Below are 19,509 nucleotides of genomic sequence, written 5' to 3'. Positions count from 1 at the left end.
ATAAGAGCTGTGAGCAAAGCTGGTCTGCAGCTGGTGGCAGCGGGAAAAAGCAGGGTGCTGGGTTTCCTCCTCTGTAAGCACTTGTGGGACAGGAGGAGGCTTTGTGTCTTCTTCAGCTTTCCAAGATGGACAGCACATACTATCTTTGGACATTTTGTCCCTTGGAAAAATGAACCGCCATTTTCAATTCCATTGCATTCCCAATGCCTCTGGGAGGAACCGGGGGAGACCCCCCTCCTTTCTGAACTAGGTGATAACATATATTTCATATAACTCTCTTTGAGCAGCAGTCCTCAAACCAGGGTGTGCATCATATCTTTTGGGGGTGGTGGGGAGGGGAGAGCCCGGCCTAACGAGCCTAAAATCTGCCCATCCTGCCCCATCTTGCTGAGTCCACGAGTGGCTCTGCACTGGAGGTTGCCTGAAGCTAAAGGGTCGCGGCTTCATCTCCAAGTGACTCCCCCTCCCGCAGCCAGTTCTCCAGCAGGACTTCACTGTGCCACAGGACCCCACGCTCCTCACCTAAGAAGGGATTAGATCAAACGAAGCGTACAAAGCACTTTCTCTCTGAAAAGCACAGTCTAAGAGCCACGGGTTTCTGCCTTACCAATTGCATGAGGGTTTCTTGTGGCAAACGTGGGTAAATGCTGGGGAGTGGCATGGCTGCAGACCTATATCACAAGTCCATTTTTACCACACTCACAGCTTCCTGAAATATCCTCCTTTTTTTTTTAATCTCCAAAGCATCCTTGTCCCAGCAGATGCTAGAAGTGAAACCTGGGTGGAGAGGCTGGATTTGCCCACGCAGCGCTGGCTCTGGCCCCTGCTGTCATCCCCGCAGCAAGCCCAGAGCCAAACTCAGCTCCCTGGAGAGCAGCCTCCCCCCCACCCCAGCCAGAGCATACAGAGCTTGCACCAAGGGCTCTGTGCTGGGAGTGTGACCCACAGGTGGACACTCAAAGTGAAGGGACCATGAGGGCCCATGAGCTACAGGCCGGCGCAGCATCCCCCCAGTGCTGCAGACCTGCAAGGGCAGGTCCCTCCTGCCAGACAGGACTCTGAGCTGAGAGGCGAGGGTCTGAGAGCCCCTGCAGCTTCCCTCCTGCCAGTCTCAACAGAAAAACAGAGAACAAGAAGGAAAGGCAAAAAGGCCAAAGGCTGAACTTCCCCTCCTGAAGCACCTGCAGTAGAGGAAGCGAGAGCAGAGGCACGATGGAGCCCAGGCTGGCGGGTTTTGCAACTGTGGGGCCAGAAGGGCCGCCGGGGCAAGGGGCCTGATGCCCAAACCCTCTTGCCAGTGCCTGGACTTGGGCTGCCTCGCTCTGCCGGGAAGGGAGGGCTTCTGGTGCCCAGTCAGCATTTGTGAATGTGTCGTGGTTTAACCTGGCAGGCAGCCAAATACCACAGAGCTGCTCACTCACTCCCCCCCCACCCCCGCCAGTGGGACGGGGAGAGAATCAGAAAGGTAAGAGTGACAAAAACTCATGGGTTGAGGTAAAGACAGTTTAATAGAACAGAAAAGGGAAAATAATAGTAATTATGACAATGATAGAATATACAAAATGAGTGATGCACAATGCAATTGCTCACCACCCGCGCTGACCGATAACCAAGTAGCGATCGCTACTTCCTGGATCACGCCTACCGTTCATATACTGAGCATGACGTCACATGGTATGGAATACCCCATTGGCCAGCTGGGCTAGCTGTCCTGGCTGTGCTCCCTCCCAGCTTCTCCTTGGTAGCACGGAAGCTGTCCTTGACAGGGCACTTAGCAACAACTGAAAACATCAGTGTGTTATCAACATTCTTCTCATACTAAATCCAAAACACAGCACTAGGAAGAAATTTAACTCTATCCCAGCCGAAACCAGGTCAGAAGGACACCAGCCTGTTCACACCAGTGATGTTTTGAACACCGGTTCATGCCTCAGTGAGCGCTTAAAGCTCTCGGTGCCTCCAGCTCCCTCGGTGCATTGCCTGCGGCTTCCCCTGGAAGAGAAACGAAGCCATCCCCAAATGTATACCCCGAGCACGGGGAGTTTAAGCTCCTCCTTGCTGCCCCTGGGATGCCCTGAGCCCACCTCAGGGTAAAGACCCCTTCTCCACCCTCACCTTGTTGTCTCTGTCCCCAGACAGCCGGCACAGGAGCTGGCAAAGCCGAGTGGGGACCATCTCCAAGCAAGACTTGAGCGCAGGGGAATTGGCTCGCCGCTATTTTCGTCACGGGGTGAACAGGTGGGAAGTGTTTTTGGTGGCTGCCAAGTAGGGTCAGTTTGAAGCGATGACCAACAGGTAAAAATTCAGAGTGCTGCTCATGGCCCTCCAGGCCTGTCCCCTCCCCACCATGCAGCCAGCCATGGTCACGGTGCTCCTCACTGTCAGCCGCCCAGCACAGAGACTTATCCTACAGGGACGACGTCTCTTTTTTTTCAAGCAACTGAAAATATGAAGAATGGGGACGAGGGCACGGAATCTTTCCATGCCCAAATTAGTACTGTCGTACTTGTTATAGATCATACCAGTAATAGCTTAGATAATTTTGCAAGGTTTCTTTTGAGGAGGAACTTGGAAAAAAAACCTGCCAGGTCTGCAACGGATCATTTTAAGTAGAGGCCAGGTGTTTTGCATTAGCAAAAACTGCTTTATGATTGCGAAAACATAAAATGACACCACTAGAAAGAATTCCTTTAAATGCCTTTCCCTTTTTAAAAGTGTTTTCTAATGTTGCTATTTCAAAAAGAACTAATGCTGCCTGCTCGCTTCTGACCGCCAGATGGCTGTGGTCCCTCGCACACTCAGCCGGCGCTCCACCAACTGCAGGGGACAACCTCTCGCTTCACAGTGACCTGCTTAGCAGGCTGTGCAACCATTGGAAACAAAACAAGACAAAGTTTTTCCTTATTCTAAGTATTATGCTGCAACCATTAGCCCAGCACGGATTCGCACGGCGACCGCTCCAGAGCATGCATTCAGGCGTTGCGACTGCACAGGGGCCAGGAAGGAGCGCTTGCACTGTGTCTAAGCATCCACTAAAATAACCACACTGGGAACAGGATCCTGACCTGGGCGGATATTTTTCATGACCCAGAACAGTTGTTTCTATGTAAGCTGAAGAAAGGCATAACTTCCTTGTACTGAGTCAGAGCTTCTCCACATCTCTAAAAATCAAGTATATGCTAAAAGTTAGTGAGAATTTCCATGATGTTTGGGTTGTGTGGTTCTTGGCATACCAGCATCGCATTCACAGAGGCAAAAAAATACATGTTTCTCTTTTACCTACTACTAACCTCCAAATAGTATATGATCTTTTTTTTTTAAAGAGCGGTTAACAAAAATATCTCTTGATTTCCCACAATATCGTCTCACAAATCAGCACAGAAGTGTCCCGTGCTAGTACACTGGGAAGGTTGTTTTCCATCCCACAGGACTTTCATGTTGCTCTGCCACATCAAAACTTCCTCAATGCTTATTTTGGATAACAAAATTCCCCCTTCCTTCATAAAGTGAGAATAAAGCCACTTCCCCTTCCTTTCAGATCACTTTTAGTGGTGCTGCTTCGGGCAGATGGAGATGCTGGGAAGGGACATGCGGTGGGGACCCAGTGGGCAGCAGAGAGGGGTGCTGTGAGGAAGGAAAACATTTCTGTAGGAACTCATTTTTATTTGTGTGGGGGCATAAGCAAATGGAAGCACAAGAAGAGAGGAAGGAGACAAAAAAAGGAAGGAGGATAGGAAAATGTGCAAACACGTGAGAGGAAAAGTAGGTGCCCCAATGCTCAGGAGCAAGGAAATGGAGGTGGCCAGTGGTCACCGGTGCAACACAAGGAGTTGTACTGGCAGCCAGTCTGGGTTTTTTTCTGTTTCTCCTGAAGGTATTTCACAAACCACGCAGACAGAGGTGACTTCTTGCACCAGGGTGATGGATGCCAAAGTGGTCCCTAGCCCCGAGGAGATTTCTCTTTTGCTGACTTGCATGCTCTCCCCTGGCTTTTAGGGCACCCAGAGCATCCCGCACGGCACCCGGCAACTCGGCTGCGTGTTGGGTGAACAAGTGCCCCTGTTGCTTTGTGTCAGGGACCGTCAAAACCTGAGCGAGGGAACGGAGACTCAGGGGCATGGACTCACAAGCAAAAGCTTCCTCTTCCCTATCTGCCGTCATCCTTGTAAAATCTTGTGTGTGTGAGGGTGCACAGGAACCGCAGCAGGTTCAGACTGCACAAGCAGGCGGATTCGCTTCCTTTTCCCGGCGGGGTCGCCAGCGGTCAGGGGAATGGAGATGGGTGAGGGGGGACAGGATCACTCCCCGTGGGTAGAGTTCACTGCAGCACTGTCTCCAGCAGTGTTTCTGTGGGGCTGGACCTTGGTCCTTGCCGGGAGCCCCCGGCTGGGGGGCGCAGGGGTGTTTGGCTCTGCAACAGCGAGGCTGAGGGCTCAGCCCTGGCAAGGAGACCCCCGGGGAGTCGGGCTCTGCAGCAGAGTTTTTCTCAGGGGGGATCGGTAATTCCCTCCCAGCACTGAAAAGCCACATGTGCCTGTCTTCAGGCACTGTGTTTTCCTGCCCAATCTTAGCAGAAAAGCGTGGATCAGGCACAAGGTGAATTTGATGGCGGGGTGAGGCAAGGACACAGCTTTCCCGCAGCTTTAGGGGAGGCTCTTTTTCCAGCACAGAGCAGCAGGAAAATCTGTGTTTAGAAAAATTGATGCGAGGCATTTCAGTGGTATTTTTAGCTCCTTGACCAAAAAAAAAACCAGGGCCTTAAATACCAGGCCAGTCTCAGTGGGAGATAGGTGCCAATTTCTCTGAGCTTCTTTGTACAATTTCAGTCCAAATAGGGAAAAAAAAAAAAAAAAAGAAAAAAAGCCAGGGTGTGGGTAATCTGCTGCCAGCAGTGCCCCTCTGCCTGTCCTCGCTGCCTCCAGGCAGGGAGAGGTTTTGTGCAGTGATTCACACCATCAACCAGCGGCTCTAGCAGAGCGATGAGGGGATGGCTTACTCCGTTTTGTCCCTCTCGCCTCTGCCTAGACCGCACCTGGCAGCTGAACACTTTAATTCAAATCCTATGCGGCTCAAGTGCTCTTGTTAATGATTATTTAGCGTAAGAGCTGCACCCATGGTCCCAAGGTCCTACTGTGCTAGGCACTGTGGAGGGAAAGAGGGTCTCGGCCACGCAGAGCCGACAGCCTCGGCTCCCGGGATGCTAGGGAAGACCTCCTCAAAAATGGGAATGTTCTTACTCTTTTACAGTAGCAGCTGCGGTCCGTAAGCCCCGCGGTGCACGGGGCTCTCCAACGCTGAGCCCACCCTGCCCCTAAATGAAGGGCTTTGAAGAAGTATCTGCCCGTGATTACCCCTCTTTTGTTATTCCTTCTCGTTAGCATGTAGCGTCATAGTTTCAAAACAAAGCCCTTCCAAATAGCAGCTCGGTCAGGTAAATTCAGTCTTGCCTGCCTGCCCTGGAGCGATCTTTTGGAATGACTGAGGAAAAAGGGAGGGGGAAGGGGGGGACGCAAGCTATGCCGCAAACACCCTGTATGGCCTTGGGTAAGTCGCTTAAAGCCGGCACGCCCCGCATGCCAGCCTCTAAAATAAACTCCTTCCCACAACCCGTATCTCCTGGCTGTGGTGTTTTCCACCAACGCAGGCGAAGCCAGGCGCCCATCCAGCAACCCGGAGAACAGTGTTCCCGTGCCTCGATTCCCCCCGTATGGAGCGGGGACGGTCCCGGTCCCGGTCCCGGTCCCGGTCCCAGGGCAGACGGCCACAGCATCCCGCATGCCCCCGGGTCAGCAAGGTGGGCAGCTCTCCCGGCGTGGGACGCCAGCTTTTCTGACCTTCGCCGGCCCCCCCAGCGCAGCTGCAGGGCGCTGGGACGCACAGCCGGAGGGGGAGCGTTCCGCCGCTGCCGGTGATGCCGCATGTCCCGCCGGGACTCCCCACTCTTGCGTGCGCCCCAAAACCCCGCAGCCTGCCTCCCGCTAATGCTGACTCAGCCCTTTCCCCAGCGTGGGCGTCCTGCTGAGTCAAGGTATTGCCGGGCCGCCCCGTATTGCTGAGTAAAGGTTTCGGGCTCTTTTGCTGAGTCACGGTGGAGCAAGGTCCACGTGAGGCTGTTTATTAAGGGGCGGTTTCCCGCGCGCCGCCCTGAGATTGCAGCTGCTGCTCTTGGCCCCGGTCCCGCTTCTCGGGACAACCGGAGAAAGCTCCAGAAAGAGCCCCGGTTGCTCGCGGCCCCGCGCAGGAGGAGGAGGACACGCGTCTCTCGTACCCTGGGGGCAGGGAACCACGCAGGGGTGGTTTGGAAACCTTGTTGGGGGGGAATCGGGGGGAGGGTGGGTGTCTGGGTCTCACGCTCTTTGCAGAGCTTGGTTTCAGCTCCATCTCCTCCGCTCCTCTGAGAAAGGGGTGTGAGCTGTGGCACAAGGTCCCCCTCATTGCATGTGTGTGATTTTCAAACCCAGATTTTCACAGTTCGTCCCGTCTTGCAGTCAGGGCACACTTTGTTTTCCACAGTTGTAGCACTGAAACAAAGGAGGTGGCACAGCCTGAAACATTTGCAGAAACGGGATTTTTATTTGCTAACTCTGCCCTGCTCCTGTCCACACCTCCCTTTTGCTCCCAAAGCAAATCCCCAGCAGGGCACGGGGTCTGTCCCTATCAGCATGGAGTCTCTGAGGAGTGTGGTCGGCTCTGCGCACCCTCCCCCAAAATTTCAGCCCAGTGTACCCATAACCTGGAGACCTGCTTCACACTTTAGGTCGCTGCCTGACCTGTGTCTCTGGTCAAAAAGCAGGCACATGCCTTGCAGGGTGCTTCCTCTGTTCTTCCTCCTCCTCCCTGCTCTGTTCCCAGCCAGCCCAAAGCTCTCTCCTTGCTCGTAGCCGTGCGCTGGAGACACCCATGCGCTGCAGCACATATATATCCATACATCTATAAAAATATGAATTTTAATCTGCACTTCCTATTTTCGTCATGCTGGTTCATTTATGCCCGAGAAATCTGCCTGCACCTCCCTCTTCCACCAAGTCGGTCTCTGGGGGTCCCGTGTGCGGGGTTTGCCCAGCAGAGCCGTGTCCATCTATAGGACCCTCCCAAAGGTACCAGCAATGCCAGTCCGGGCGACAGCTGCAGCGCCTGCGCTCCCCATGGGGATTTCCAGTACGTTGCACTCCTGACCCCCCTTTTTCCACCTATATCTTTGATCTAGACTTGGATCGTTCAATGCTGAGGGCAGCGAGCACAGTCAGTTCTGCCAGGGCTGGGCTGGGCCAGGCAATCTCCCTTCGGTAAACACAGATTAACCCACAGAGTATCTCCGTACACGCCAGCACTGACTCCCTTCTTCAGCAAATCATTTAAAGCGGTTATCGCAACTTTTTTTTTTTTCCCGCTGCAGTTACACAGCAAGTCCTGGTTACTGAGTCAGCTTTCCGGGTGCAAACCAGGCAGCTGCGTTTTGCTATGTCATGGTGCATTTTGCTGTGTCACGGTTCGAGAGAGTCCATTAACCCCTCCGAGCAGGGAAGGCTGGTTTTCACCGGGTGGTCCCTCCCCAGCCCAGCCAAGCTGAGCTGCCGGGAGCTGCCTGCCGGAGCCCAGCGTGGGACAGCACTTCCCACACGGGTTCAGGAGAGCTGACTTGGCACTCCGTGATTGCCTGCGAAACTAGGCATTTCTGACCATAAATCTATTAGCAGAACACGCTGTTAAGTCTATAAAGAGGAGAAAATCCCCCACTTCTCTATTCCTGATGAAAACACCGACCCCTCAGTAACTTTCTGTTGTTGTTAACAACATCTAACCCATCTCTTGATTAAGCATTTTCTCTGTGCAGACAGAGGCTTTTAAGCCCAGCAGGAACTATTACAAATATCTTGCCTGAGGCTACTTGATTCATCTTCGCTAGAAATCTCCTGGGCAGTTTCACTGGTGCCCATGCACATTGCCCTCACAGCAAGTAGCTCAGGCACCACGCAGCCGCTGCTCGCTGGAGGAGTAGGAGATGACAGGACTTCTGGCAGGCACAGTGGAGACCACAGGTCTACACTTCGAGCAAACTCTCCTAGTGACCTGGATGCGGGCTGGCCTCTGCTTTCCCATAGCCCACCACGCCCAGAGTGAGTTGCTCTGGGGGCCAGTTTGTTCCCTCCACCAAAAGCACACACCTCCTTCCCCGTGCATTGCTCTTAAGTGTCGACTTCCCAAGTTCTCTTTGAGGAAGAGAGGGTCCCTCGCAAATCTCTGCCAGCACATCGGCACACTCGGTGTCATTAACCTTCCCCACATCACATAGCAACAGCACAGCCGAAGCAATACAAGTCCTCGCTGCAGAGCACTGGATGGGGCCAGAAACGCTCCAGGCCAGCAACTGCAAAGATGATGACACCTCACTTTCAGTTCTCTTTCCATCTTGCTGCAGGGCATTTGGGCCTTTCCGGAGAGCTGGGTCCAATCTCACAGCTGCTCCATCCCAAATAACCCTGATCAGCTAGAGATCAGATGGCATAAATCAGTTATGGGGCACGGTTGCTTGCCTGCACCTATGGAAAAGCTCACAGTGGAGGTGAGCTGCAGTAAGGCCCTTCTCTCTTGTGACCAGCCCAGGAGAAGGTAAAGCCCCAAGATCCAGAAGGAGGTACATTGGCTCCATGTCCTGGGGCAGAGCGGTTATGAGCCAGGAATGACGGCAACATCCTACCTGGATGACATGACTAGACACCCTCTCCCTCTTCGCCCCAGTCTCACATCCACATCTGCCTCAACCCTGGATGAACAGGAAGGAGGAGGACCTTTTGGATACATCCTTTATAGTGCCTGCAAGCATGCAGCCTCTTAGAAGAAGGCAGGCAGGCAGGGGATAAAAACACTGGCCTGAAAGCAACTAGAAAGTCCTTGGGGAGGAACTGGGTGCATTACCAGAGCTGCAGAACAGAGGTGAAAGGAGGGGCAGGGCTTGAGGGTTGGGTTTTTTTCATATTGCTTCATAAAATGAATAATATTATTAATTTTCATATTCTCATATATTTCCTACTTCCCTTCACCAGAACTACAGGTTCAATCTGTGCTCCAGCTTCCAGTGTCAGAGTCGGACTCACTGAAAAGGACAGAAAATGTGAGCTTTAAGGAGCGATGCCAGAGGGAAATGCTCATTTCAGGCAAAAATGGCATCACTGTTTTCAGGAGGGACTGGCCATGCAGCCCTATGTTCCCATGGACTCCGCACAGGAGCCTACTCTCAGGGGTTGTTTGGGGCTTTGTTGCGCTTGCTTCAAAGATTCACACATCCCGAGATACATTTATTTTACTTCACAGAAAAACAAGCAGCCAGCAGCAAGTTGTCTGTAATGGCATGGGGGTAGGAGTGGAACGTGACAGCTTTTGCTAGCATGCACTGTTGCTTTAAAAGACAAAAGCAAGACAGGAAAAGTCTGGCTGAGTCAGGGTGGAAGCGCTGAGTAATCCTTCCTGAGCGCTGCACTGCATGCCAGATGTCTGCCCCAGTCAAAAAACAACCGTGGAAGAGTATTTTCCTCCAGGACAGCTTTCTAACCTACAGCACCAAACCCAGCTGTGGCCGGGAGTGGGTGCAGTGACAGGGAGACACGCGAGGCTCGCGGCTTGGATGGCAGCACCCACCAGCAAAGCCAGGGACTTGCTGGAGGGGACAGACAGACAGAACATGCCACAGTCCTTCCCCCCCCTCCCCAGGCTCTGCCTCCCTACCACCCCGCGCACGACTGCAGCACAGGGCTTTCTCACCCCTACAGCAGCAGGAGAATGCTGGCTTTAAGTGCCCTGCTCTTGGGTTGAAAGCAAAATTTGTGCTTTTCCAAAGCACAGCTGGCCAATGCATCGTCCATCCTGGCTAGCCCTGCTTCAGGAAGAGTTACAGTTGGAAAAGAAGGGCCCCGCTTCATCTCTTGGCTGCCTCACTGACCACTTAACCAGACAAAACAGCAGAGCAGCCAGCTACTGGCAGAAGCACCGTGTCCAACTCTCTTTTCCCAAAAAAAAGAAATTATTTGCCTTTGAAAGCCTCTGCAGTCTCTTCCTCAGTTTCCCCCAAGTCTTGTATGACATCTTTTCAGTCCACCAGCTACCCCAGCCTTCTGGGTATCTAGGAGATGGAGTGCTATTCTCCTAAATTGCCCTGCACACAGCTATGGTAACAGCAGGGGCCAGTTGCCACACAAATTGGACAGTATTTTTTCCATGCACAAGGGAGAGGGGAAAGGATTTCTCTGTGCATAAGTGCAGGCACACCTGTGCTGGCCCTGTGCAAAGTGACAGGGTTTATTCACCAGCGCCCAGCACTGTGCAAGGGCAGTGCCGGCATTTGCAGACCAGAGCTGGTGCATGCATGTGCCACAGCAGCCAGATTACCCCGGGTGCCCCTAGGGTCCCTGCTGTGCTCCCTGCTGTGAAGGGGGTGTGCTCCTAACCTGCAGTGCTGAGCTCCCCATCCCATGGGCCACAAGTACCATGTTACCCGAAAGATTGTCTGGAGATGTGCACAGTCATGGGAAATAAGACATTTATACCCGAGTCGTGCTAGGGCAGATGAGGATGGGTGTTGTCTTAGCTCCCCAGGCAGGGTGCAGCCAGGACACGGGTTGGGGTGCAGGGAGAAGAGGCTGCCCACCCTGCCCCAGGCACTGGCCCTGTAAATCCACCCCTCCTTGTCCAGCCCTGCTGCCCCCAGCACAATGAGCACCTCTTGCAACACCTGGGCTCTGCCTGCCATGGGCTCTGCGCTGAAAGGGTTACAGAGCCAGGCACCCTTGAGGGACAAGTTGCTGGACATCCTCTTGTTTGTGCTTAGTTATCAGGAGGCATCAGGTGACTTCCTTCTGGTCCCTTGGGGCCGCATGCGATGTGACAGCCACACTGGAAGGGGAAGTGCAGTTGTGTTGCAAGAAGTTCGTACTCGCACTGAGGTCAGCGGTTTGGCTGCTCACGTGGCCTGGCAGTATAAAGCTGGATGTGAGAGCCGGGCTGCCCAGCTCAGAGCTTCACTGTCCTGGGAGCAGAAGGGAAGGAGGAAAGCACGAGCAAGAAGAAACAACAGGGAAGCGGAGGAGTGAAACGAAGTGGAGAAACATGGAAACTTCCCAGACACACAGCTCCGAAAGGTGAGAGCGGGACGGGAACGGGAGGGAAGTTTTTTGCCAGCAGAGTATTGTGTTTCTCTCCTTGCTTTTAGGCATGCTGTTCGTGTTTCTGCTCTGCAGGGAACGGCATGCTCCTGCTTTCACCTCTGGATGGAGTCTGTCAGTCTTCCTGGCTCGGGACAGCGTTTGGGATGCTGGTGCTCCCTGGTTTCTATCCGTGGCTCTCGGGAATGCTCTGCTCCTTTTCCCAGTCTCCCTAGTTTTTTCCTAGAGAGCTAAGATCCATTTTGCTAGAGGAGAGCGACAGCACTGACATCTGTTTTGCTGCTCTTCCCCAGCATGTCCAAGGACCTGTCAGAACTGATGAAGGAAGCTACCAAGGAGGTGCACGAGCAGGCGGAGAACACGCCGTTCATGAAGAATTTCCAGAAGGGGCAGGTGTCGCTCCACGAGTTTAAGGTACTTCGTAGCAGCATTGCTTGGGGATGGGATTTCCCTGCCAGGAAATACACTGTTAGATCAGAATCGCTGCGTTGGGGACTAAATGAGGGAGGATGAGGACGGCACTGTGCATTACAGCTGTCCGGTATCAGCACCTCCCGTGCAAAACATGCTCTTCCTCAAACTCCAGCATGCTAAGATCTTACCGGCTCCTCTTGCAGAAGGCAGGGCAGGAGTGTGCGTATCAGGATGGGCAGCCAAGCTGAAACAGGATAAAAAGACAAAGAGGTTGAAGGGATTAATGTTTTTTTTTTTCCTCTTTCTTCATAAATGCCTGCATGTTAATTATTGGCAATGATAGTTAATGGAGGTATGACTATGTGCAGATACATGAGTGGCTGAAATGCCAAAAAGAGGGAGAATACTAAATTTATGACACTAAGCAGCCACAGGTAGAAATAATGATGGAATAATGAGAAAGTGAGGCTGTGGGATCATCTCTGGCACTGAAATTTGCAAAGTTTTAGTTGTCACTTGGGTTATACCAGAACTGAGATCATGAACAATAATAACTCAAAGGCAGACTGAATTTGAGCAAGCCATGTCTGCCACTAACAGGTAGAAGCCTGTTGCTTTTCTTAAGATAAGAGAGAATCATTTGCAGACATTAGTCTGTGCCTAACCTGGCTAGATACGTGATTCCTGGGATCTGAGCCACATAACAAAGCCATGAGCAAAAACAAAGCACACACCTGGGCCAGAAATTCCTGGGAGGCTATAGGATGTGACGCATGGGCTTGCAAATACCAGCTAGCGATCCAACCTGTTGTTTAATTACTTTGTTGTTGAATTGTTCCTTGGCAAATAAATCCATAAGAGTAGGAAAAAAGACTACCTATTTCTGACAGGTCGCATTCAGGATCCTTAGTCAAGCATGAATTTAATCTCAGGTGCTGACTTCCTGCTGTTAAGAAGTGCAGCAGTGGTTAGGCAGTGAACTTTGAGACAGTCTGGCAATAATGTAAGAAGTCAGGCCGTCAGGAATACAGCTCAGTTTCTTAGAAGATATTTATGTGCTGTCAGGAAGAGTGAGATGTGATGTGGGTTTTAAAAATTAACGATAGTTTTCAAAAGCCACGTTTCCCATTAAACCACTACGTGCCTCTGAAAACAACCAGTCAAGTTATATTTTCTTAATTAGGCAATGTTCCTGTACTTTGTTTCTTTGCCAGTAAGCTGGATAGCAGGTTATTGTTTAAAACCCTCTATTTTTGTTTACTCTCTTGGCAAACCTATATATCTGCCCTGACACGTGACTCCCCAGAATCTGAGTATTTGTTTCCACAACCGAGCCACTGCCTGTGTGCTTATCAAAGTCCTATTTGCTGGCACAGTGGGGAAAGGTTGAAACGGCAACTCTTTTACTGCAGAACTGATTGCTTTGTGGGAGAGTAAACGGCTTTCTCTCCTATCATCAGCATAGTCCCGTCCCCCCCCAACCTGATTCACCTGTACTGCGATACCTTCATGTTTTACCCTTTGCTGCTGATAAGGGATTCCAGTGTAAGGAAGGGGTAGTGTAGGTGTAAATATGTATACAGCCTCTAAAAACAGAATGCCCGGGGAAAGAAAGAACACAGCTAGTTTGTCTTACACCACGTGGAAAAGCTGGCAGATAGAAGAAAAGATCGCGTAAGCTGGGAAAAACAACAACAACAACAACGGTTTCAAAATAGAGAGAACACGCAGCCTCGCAGCGCTCCTTCACAAAGGCATCTTTCAGAGGCAGGCTGGGCTTCCAGCCCCCTTTTATCTTGTCTCCTCTGGACAACCAAGGAGGCAACCCCACTTACAAGTCTGAATGAGGAGAGCGGTGGTGCCTCAGTTCCCGGGATGGTGGGATGCCAACAGGATGAATATGTTGAAAAATAAACAGGGTGTGTCATCATCTCACAAGGCCCCACAAAGGGAAGCCACATCTTGAAGCATTCAGATTTGAACAATGCACCAGAAAATATACCTTCGGGAATAGCCTCTCTATTGACCGAGGGAATGAGGAGAATAGACCAGACATGATTTAATAGGGCTCCAGTTTCCATTACATCAAGCTGCAAGAACTTTAACTTGAAGGTGAAGGCAGTGGCTTTCAAGGGCAGGTAAGACCAATATCTGCTGGAAAGGACTTAGGTCTTACCTGATGCTGCCTCAAGCAGAAGGGGAAGGGCTAAACAGTGTCTCACTGCACATTGCAACTCTGTTTTCCACATAGGAAACCTGCACCACCACGATGTGCATGACTCATACTGGGTGTGCCCATGAGTATCTTTTTCGTTAGTAGGATTTGTCCCCAAAACCTGAAGAAGACAGACAGATGCACCTGTAGTTCATCTTCTTCCTTCTCTTTCAGCTGGTTACGGCATCCTTGTACTTCATCTACTCTGCTCTGGAAGAAGAGATTGAACGTAACAAGGACAACCCAGTTTATGCCCCTGTGTATTTTCCGACGGAGCTGCACCGGAAAGCTGCCCTGGAGAAAGACTTGGAGTACTTCTACGGCAGCAACTGGAGGGAAGAGATCCCATGTCCTGAGGCTACTCAAAAATACGTTGAGAGGCTCCACTATGTAGGCAGGAACCACCCAGAGCTCCTGGTGGCCCATGCCTACACTCGGTATTTGGGAGACCTGTCTGGGGGGCAGGTGCTGAAGAAAATTGCCCAGAAGGCCCTCCAGCTGCCCAGCACTGGAGAAGGGCTGGCTTTCTTCACCTTTGATGGGGTCTCCAACGCCACCAAGTTCAAGCAGCTCTATCGCTCTCGCATGAATGCCCTCGAGATGGATCTTGCCACTAAGAAAAGAGTCTTGGAGGAGGCCAAGAAAGCATTCCTGCTAAATATACAGGTGAGTAACAACCAGACAGCTCTGCCTGCCCACACCCATCTGAAACAAGATAATAGCTACAGGGGAAAGGTAAAGCTGGTATTTCTACTGTGGAGCTTATGGGAAGTTGTGGATTAGGGCAAGATAATCAGACTTGGATGGCTACACTTGTCCAACCTGGGAGCCTAGTAAAAGGCTTGTCTCTGAAAAGCTCTTCTCCCTCCCCTAGGGTTTGAATTCAATCTCTTCTGTTTGCCATTATTCAGATATGAATGAGGGCTTATACTGGGAGTGGGGATCACCATCTATCTGTCCTACCTCTGTAGTACAGCTCCACAGGTCCTCTCTGGATGCTAACTAGATGCATAGGTACCTTGCTTTCCTTCCCATCAGAAGATGGGCAAGGATGAGCTGGAAGCTGGAAGCTTGAGGGAGAACCTGGAAAGTGAACAAGGAGTTTGAAAGACTCCCACAGGCAGATTATGTTCTGTACAAAAAGTGCCAGGAGACTTGGACTGAAGGCTTGTGTCTTCTTCTAGTTCCTAAAGTGCCTGGGGCAGGGGAAAGGGGTCCAGTGAAAGAAGAAGAGGAGGCCACATAATGAGACAGTGTTCCCTCTTCTCAGGTGTTTGAGGCACTGCAGGAGCTGGTGTCTAAGGGCCAGGAGAATGGTTACCCCGTGCAGCCAAAGGCAGAGCTTCGCACAAGGAACGTTAACAAATCATACGAGCACGGTAAGACACTTCTAAGGGCAGGCGTTTAACATTGCCTCTTTGGTTTTGTTCTCCTCCCTTCCTATGTTCTTCTTTGTAAAAGTGACTGAGAAACGAGCGTGAGGTGCTTGCCCTGTCTCTTCTCCAGCCATCAGTAGCTAGTGCAAGGAGAGGCACTGGTGTGTGCAAAGCTTCTTCTAGACATGACAGAGCAAGGATGACACATGTGGGCTCTCCAGAAATAGTATCAATGAGGGAGCTTTACAAGAAGAGACTCCCCTCTCCTTCTTTTAGGTTTTAACAAGTGTAAGCTTCATTAGCCACATGAGTTTCAACCACAAGGAAAACTGGCTTTGAGTTCACAGAAGCAAAGGCTGCAATTTTGGTCCCAGATCAGCTGTGATGCCGCGATGCTGACAAAAGTTTCTTCCAGACACACAGCCCTATCCAACACCCTGTCCTTTTGGACTAAATCTCCCTCTGCTCATTTTCCTGCCTTCCAGAAGTATTTACTGAAAACACTTCTTGAAAGCGTGCTGGGTTTATAATGAGCACTGTTCTGGATGGTGAAATGTGACCAGCTGGGAAGTGGGGATGTACAGGCTGCCCATCAGTTTTGCAAAACTGAAAAATCTCAGTCTACTGACAAACACCGATCCCAAACTGGGCAAAGCCAGAGCAGTGGCTGAAAGCAAAGCAATCCCTTTAAAGGGAGCCAGGCTTGTGACTGAGTGAGGAACAGGCTCAGATGTTTACAGAGGAGGGTGGTTTCCCTGATAACGTGTGATTCAAATAAAAAAGCTTTTATGACCTACCCAGTCTGAAACTAAAACGGAGATTTTTCAGTGCATACTGGATTGAACCACAGTTTTCCCATGGCAAAGAATGAAAAACAAACCTCGTCTTGCGCATCTCTAGACAATGAAGCTTAAAGCAACTTCTTTGGGAAAGGCAGTAAAAGTTCTCTGTGAAACTTTGCTGCTCTTTTACCAATACACTCATAAAAGTAGGATTTTCAGGAAATTTTGGTGTTGGATGACGAATCCCATGCTGAAATTGTACTGGGAAGATTATTTGTCTGGAGTGCTAAGGACTACCTGTTTAAGGTCATTAGATGCCTAACCAATTAAATCAATGAGAAGTAGGAGACAAAATGCCTTTTAAAATTCTGGCTTAAGTATTTGGCTGTCTTCTGCAGACAGCAGGGGTTTGATGGAGCTGGGCAGTGCATCTATAAGCGTGTAAGGAGACAAAGGAAGAGGCCGGTACTCAAGTACAGTCAGAGAGGTTGTGAGCCTTTGTGATTCCCAGGTCAAGTCTGCTGCTTCCCTTCCTCACCCACCCCAGGAAAGCAGAACCTGCTGCCGCTGTTTCCCCCAGCCCAGATGGGCTCTGGGCTTCCTCCTTCTCCCCTTGACAACTCCAGCAGGGTCTGCTCCGGCAGTGGGGAGAGCAAGCATGGCGTACCGGCAGCTTCTTGCCTCAACTTGTTCTCATCCACTTTTTGTTTTCTTTTCCCATTTGATCTAGGTCCAGCGCCTGGGAAAGAAAGTGAGAGGACAAACAGCAGACACACAGACCTGATGCCCATCACTCCTCTGATGCGGTGGATCCTGGCGCTCAGCTTCCTAGCCACGACAGTCGCCGTGGGCTTATTTGCCATGTGAAGAAGCAGGACCTTCACCTTCTCTTCGTGCCTTCCCTCACCTTGAACTAATCCACCTTCCCCAGTCCTTGTGAGAGAAATTCCCCCCGACTGGGTACTGTGATCTTGGCTCTGCCACTAATATTAGGAGACTTTTCTCCCCAGAAATCAAAGAGAGTGCTGAAAGGGGGGCAGGCAAAGTCTCTCTCATGCTTGGTGCGAGCTCTTTTCAGAGACTAACTCTATCACCAGAAACTAAGGATAGAAAAGGCTAAAAACAATGGCCAAGAATTGTCGTTGCTTTACAGAGTGCCTGCAAAAATCCTACAGGAACAGAAATGCAACTTTGACACCTGTCTCTCCTCAGAAATACAAAGCTCCCCGGAGCTCTGCTCAATTTTTATCCTGCTAGATAATACTGTGATCACTTTTTCTGTGGAGCCACACGGCTCCTGTGGGTTATAGACTGTTTTATATGACACTAGTAGGTCTTTGTAATTCTTTTTCCAATCATTTTTGTTTTTTAAAAAGCAGAAGACGGTTGTTGAAGATACAGTGTCATTCTCTTGTCTGGTTATATAATTTATACACATAATAAACTTCAATGCAAAGTTGTCAGGCCTGGTGTTTCCTATTATTAAAGCCTTACCGGGGGAGAAAGGAGGTGTCTTTGTTCCTCCCAGTTTTATGTCTTTTGGAGCTGCTGCCTCCAGAGACATTACAATAGACGAAAGTGGGAGCTACCATCAGAGCCAGACTCTGCTCCCACGCAGTGCTAACAATAACCTGTTAGAAGCTGGGGCAGGTTTCTTCAGCTCCTACACGCTGGTCTCTATTTCTAGAAATGAAATTCTGTGAGTGTACAAAGTATCTTTAAGGGGTGGAAGCTGTACGTAAGAGCTGGTTGCTATTCTATTAAAAGCAAAAGGTGACCCTCAAATGGTCTAAACCAGGACAGCTCTCCCTGACCGCTACCAACTAAAAGGGCTGCATTTCCAGATTGCTTTTGTGAGAACTTCAGCATGCATCAGAAAACCAAGTATGTTTTCACCACCCAGAAATGAAATGCACAGTAGGTTCTGATCCTACGAGGCAGCTAAATGGGAGACATCAAGCGTGCAACTGCATGCCCTCACCAAGGTAACAAACCAACCCAACTTACTCCCAGGACTCGGCACTCACAAGGCATGGCTAAAGGGACTCCGAACACACGGCATTGCTGGAGCAGCCCACGCACACAGCTTTCTTTCCCCCCCTTTTGCTGAGGCAGATCTGGAGGTCTGGCTTTGTGGCCAGCCAGGGCCCTAGGCCATAGGCCCTATCTGCTTCAGGGGGTCGTCTAACACAGGAGAGGCTGCAGTTCAGGTATGGCACAGCAGGTACCAAGGCCATTATCTATCACCTCAGAGTCCTTTCCTCTCTTTCTACCAGAAAGCCTCTGTGATCAACCTGTCTCCATGATGCTGCCTGTTCTGGCTGTGACCTTAATCCTAAAGACACGCTTTCTTACTGATCTCTTTTAACAACCAGCATTGAACCTGCTCAAACAGCAAGAATCAGAAGGCAGGCCCTGCTGAGAATAAGAGCGAAAGAGGGACTGTCATTATTCTCAGGCTCTTATCTACCCTATATCCCTTCCGAAATCCCCTTTAATACTTCTCTGTTTGGACCCATTTGCCAACCCCTGGTAGAAAAAATAGTTAATTGTTAAAAAAGATAGTCAGATGTTTGAAAAGCAGGGATGTGAGGCTTGACAGCTATTCGAATACAAAAACTTACTCATTCATTCAAATTTATATTAAGTTCTACCTATTCAGTCCCTCTAACCCACCCCAACTAAATCATTATGTTCATTCAACCGTGCTGAATAAATAAACATCCGAAACATGCAAACAAATGCCCATGAGCTCAGAAATGTACTCTACCACACTCAGCCCCTCCCCTCTGCCCAAAGAGATCATAACTGCAACCTCAAAGTTAGGAAATCTGGATTCAGACTGACATCATCCCCTCCCTGCTCATAGCAGAAGAGGCACGGTGCTTTGAGTATCTCACAGCCATCATGCTATCGCACACTGAAGGACTCCAGAAGTCATCAGAGATGAAGACTAAAGCTTTGCTTGTACTCATCTATGATCTTTATGAATATATCTGGTTTCTCTGCAACGAGACAGTCTATTTTCCACCCGCTGCAGTTAAAACTTCCCTTGCAACGCACTATGCTTTCCAGCTTTGTTTTCATTTAGGATGCACACTACCACATTTTTGAAGGGCCAAAATGCTTACCCAACAACCTGCCAGCCTTCTCCCAAAATTCGCTACTGGTCAGGAGAAAAGCACCCCGGAAAACACATACCCTGAGGCAGCAGCCTGTTTGCAGGCCATCAGCCTTGCGGCACAGCCACTGCCATCCCTGTGGGGCCCCGGGCAGGCCGCCTGCCCGCCATTTCCCCACAGTACATCCCACCGCATTCAGCGACTTTCTCCTCTGCCCTCCGTGGCCGTGGGCCTGCTGCACCACAGCCAGCCAGACCAGGCCCAGGCCCAGGGCGACGCGGGGACACACCGCTCAGGCCCTGCCGCCCCACCAAGCCCTGCAGCGACAGGCTCCAGCTGCCCCCAAGGAGCCTAAAGCAGTAACGTAGTTTATTCTCGGAAATTAAGGCCTCCGCCTCCCCCCCGGCCTGCAGCGGCCACGCTTCCCGCCGCCTGAGGGCAACT

At 50.8% G+C, this 19,509-nt stretch overlaps 1 protein-coding gene across 1 annotated transcript; it reads left to right on the top strand.

The window, feature by feature from the left end:
- The first annotated feature begins 10,897 nt into the window (after positions 1-10,897).
- HMOX1 (heme oxygenase 1) lies at positions 10,898-17,401 on the top strand. Its single transcript, XM_075156290.1, has 5 exons — positions 10,898-11,132; positions 11,450-11,570; positions 13,960-14,451; positions 15,056-15,164; positions 16,674-17,401. Exons 1-5 carry the CDS (start codon positions 11,101-11,103, stop codon positions 16,808-16,810), a joined length of 891 nt encoding a protein of 296 aa, XP_075012391.1. The 5' UTR covers positions 10,898-11,100; the 3' UTR covers positions 16,811-17,401.
- The last annotated feature ends 2,108 nt before the right edge of the window (positions 17,402-19,509 follow it).

The sequence above is a fragment of the Calonectris borealis genome, chromosome 1, assembly GCF_964195595.1.
Source record: "Calonectris borealis chromosome 1, bCalBor7.hap1.2, whole genome shotgun sequence".
NCBI lineage: Eukaryota > Metazoa > Chordata > Aves > Procellariiformes > Procellariidae > Calonectris > Calonectris borealis.
Note: the sequence above shows the minus strand (reverse complement) of the source record. Positions and strands in the feature narration are given on the sequence as shown.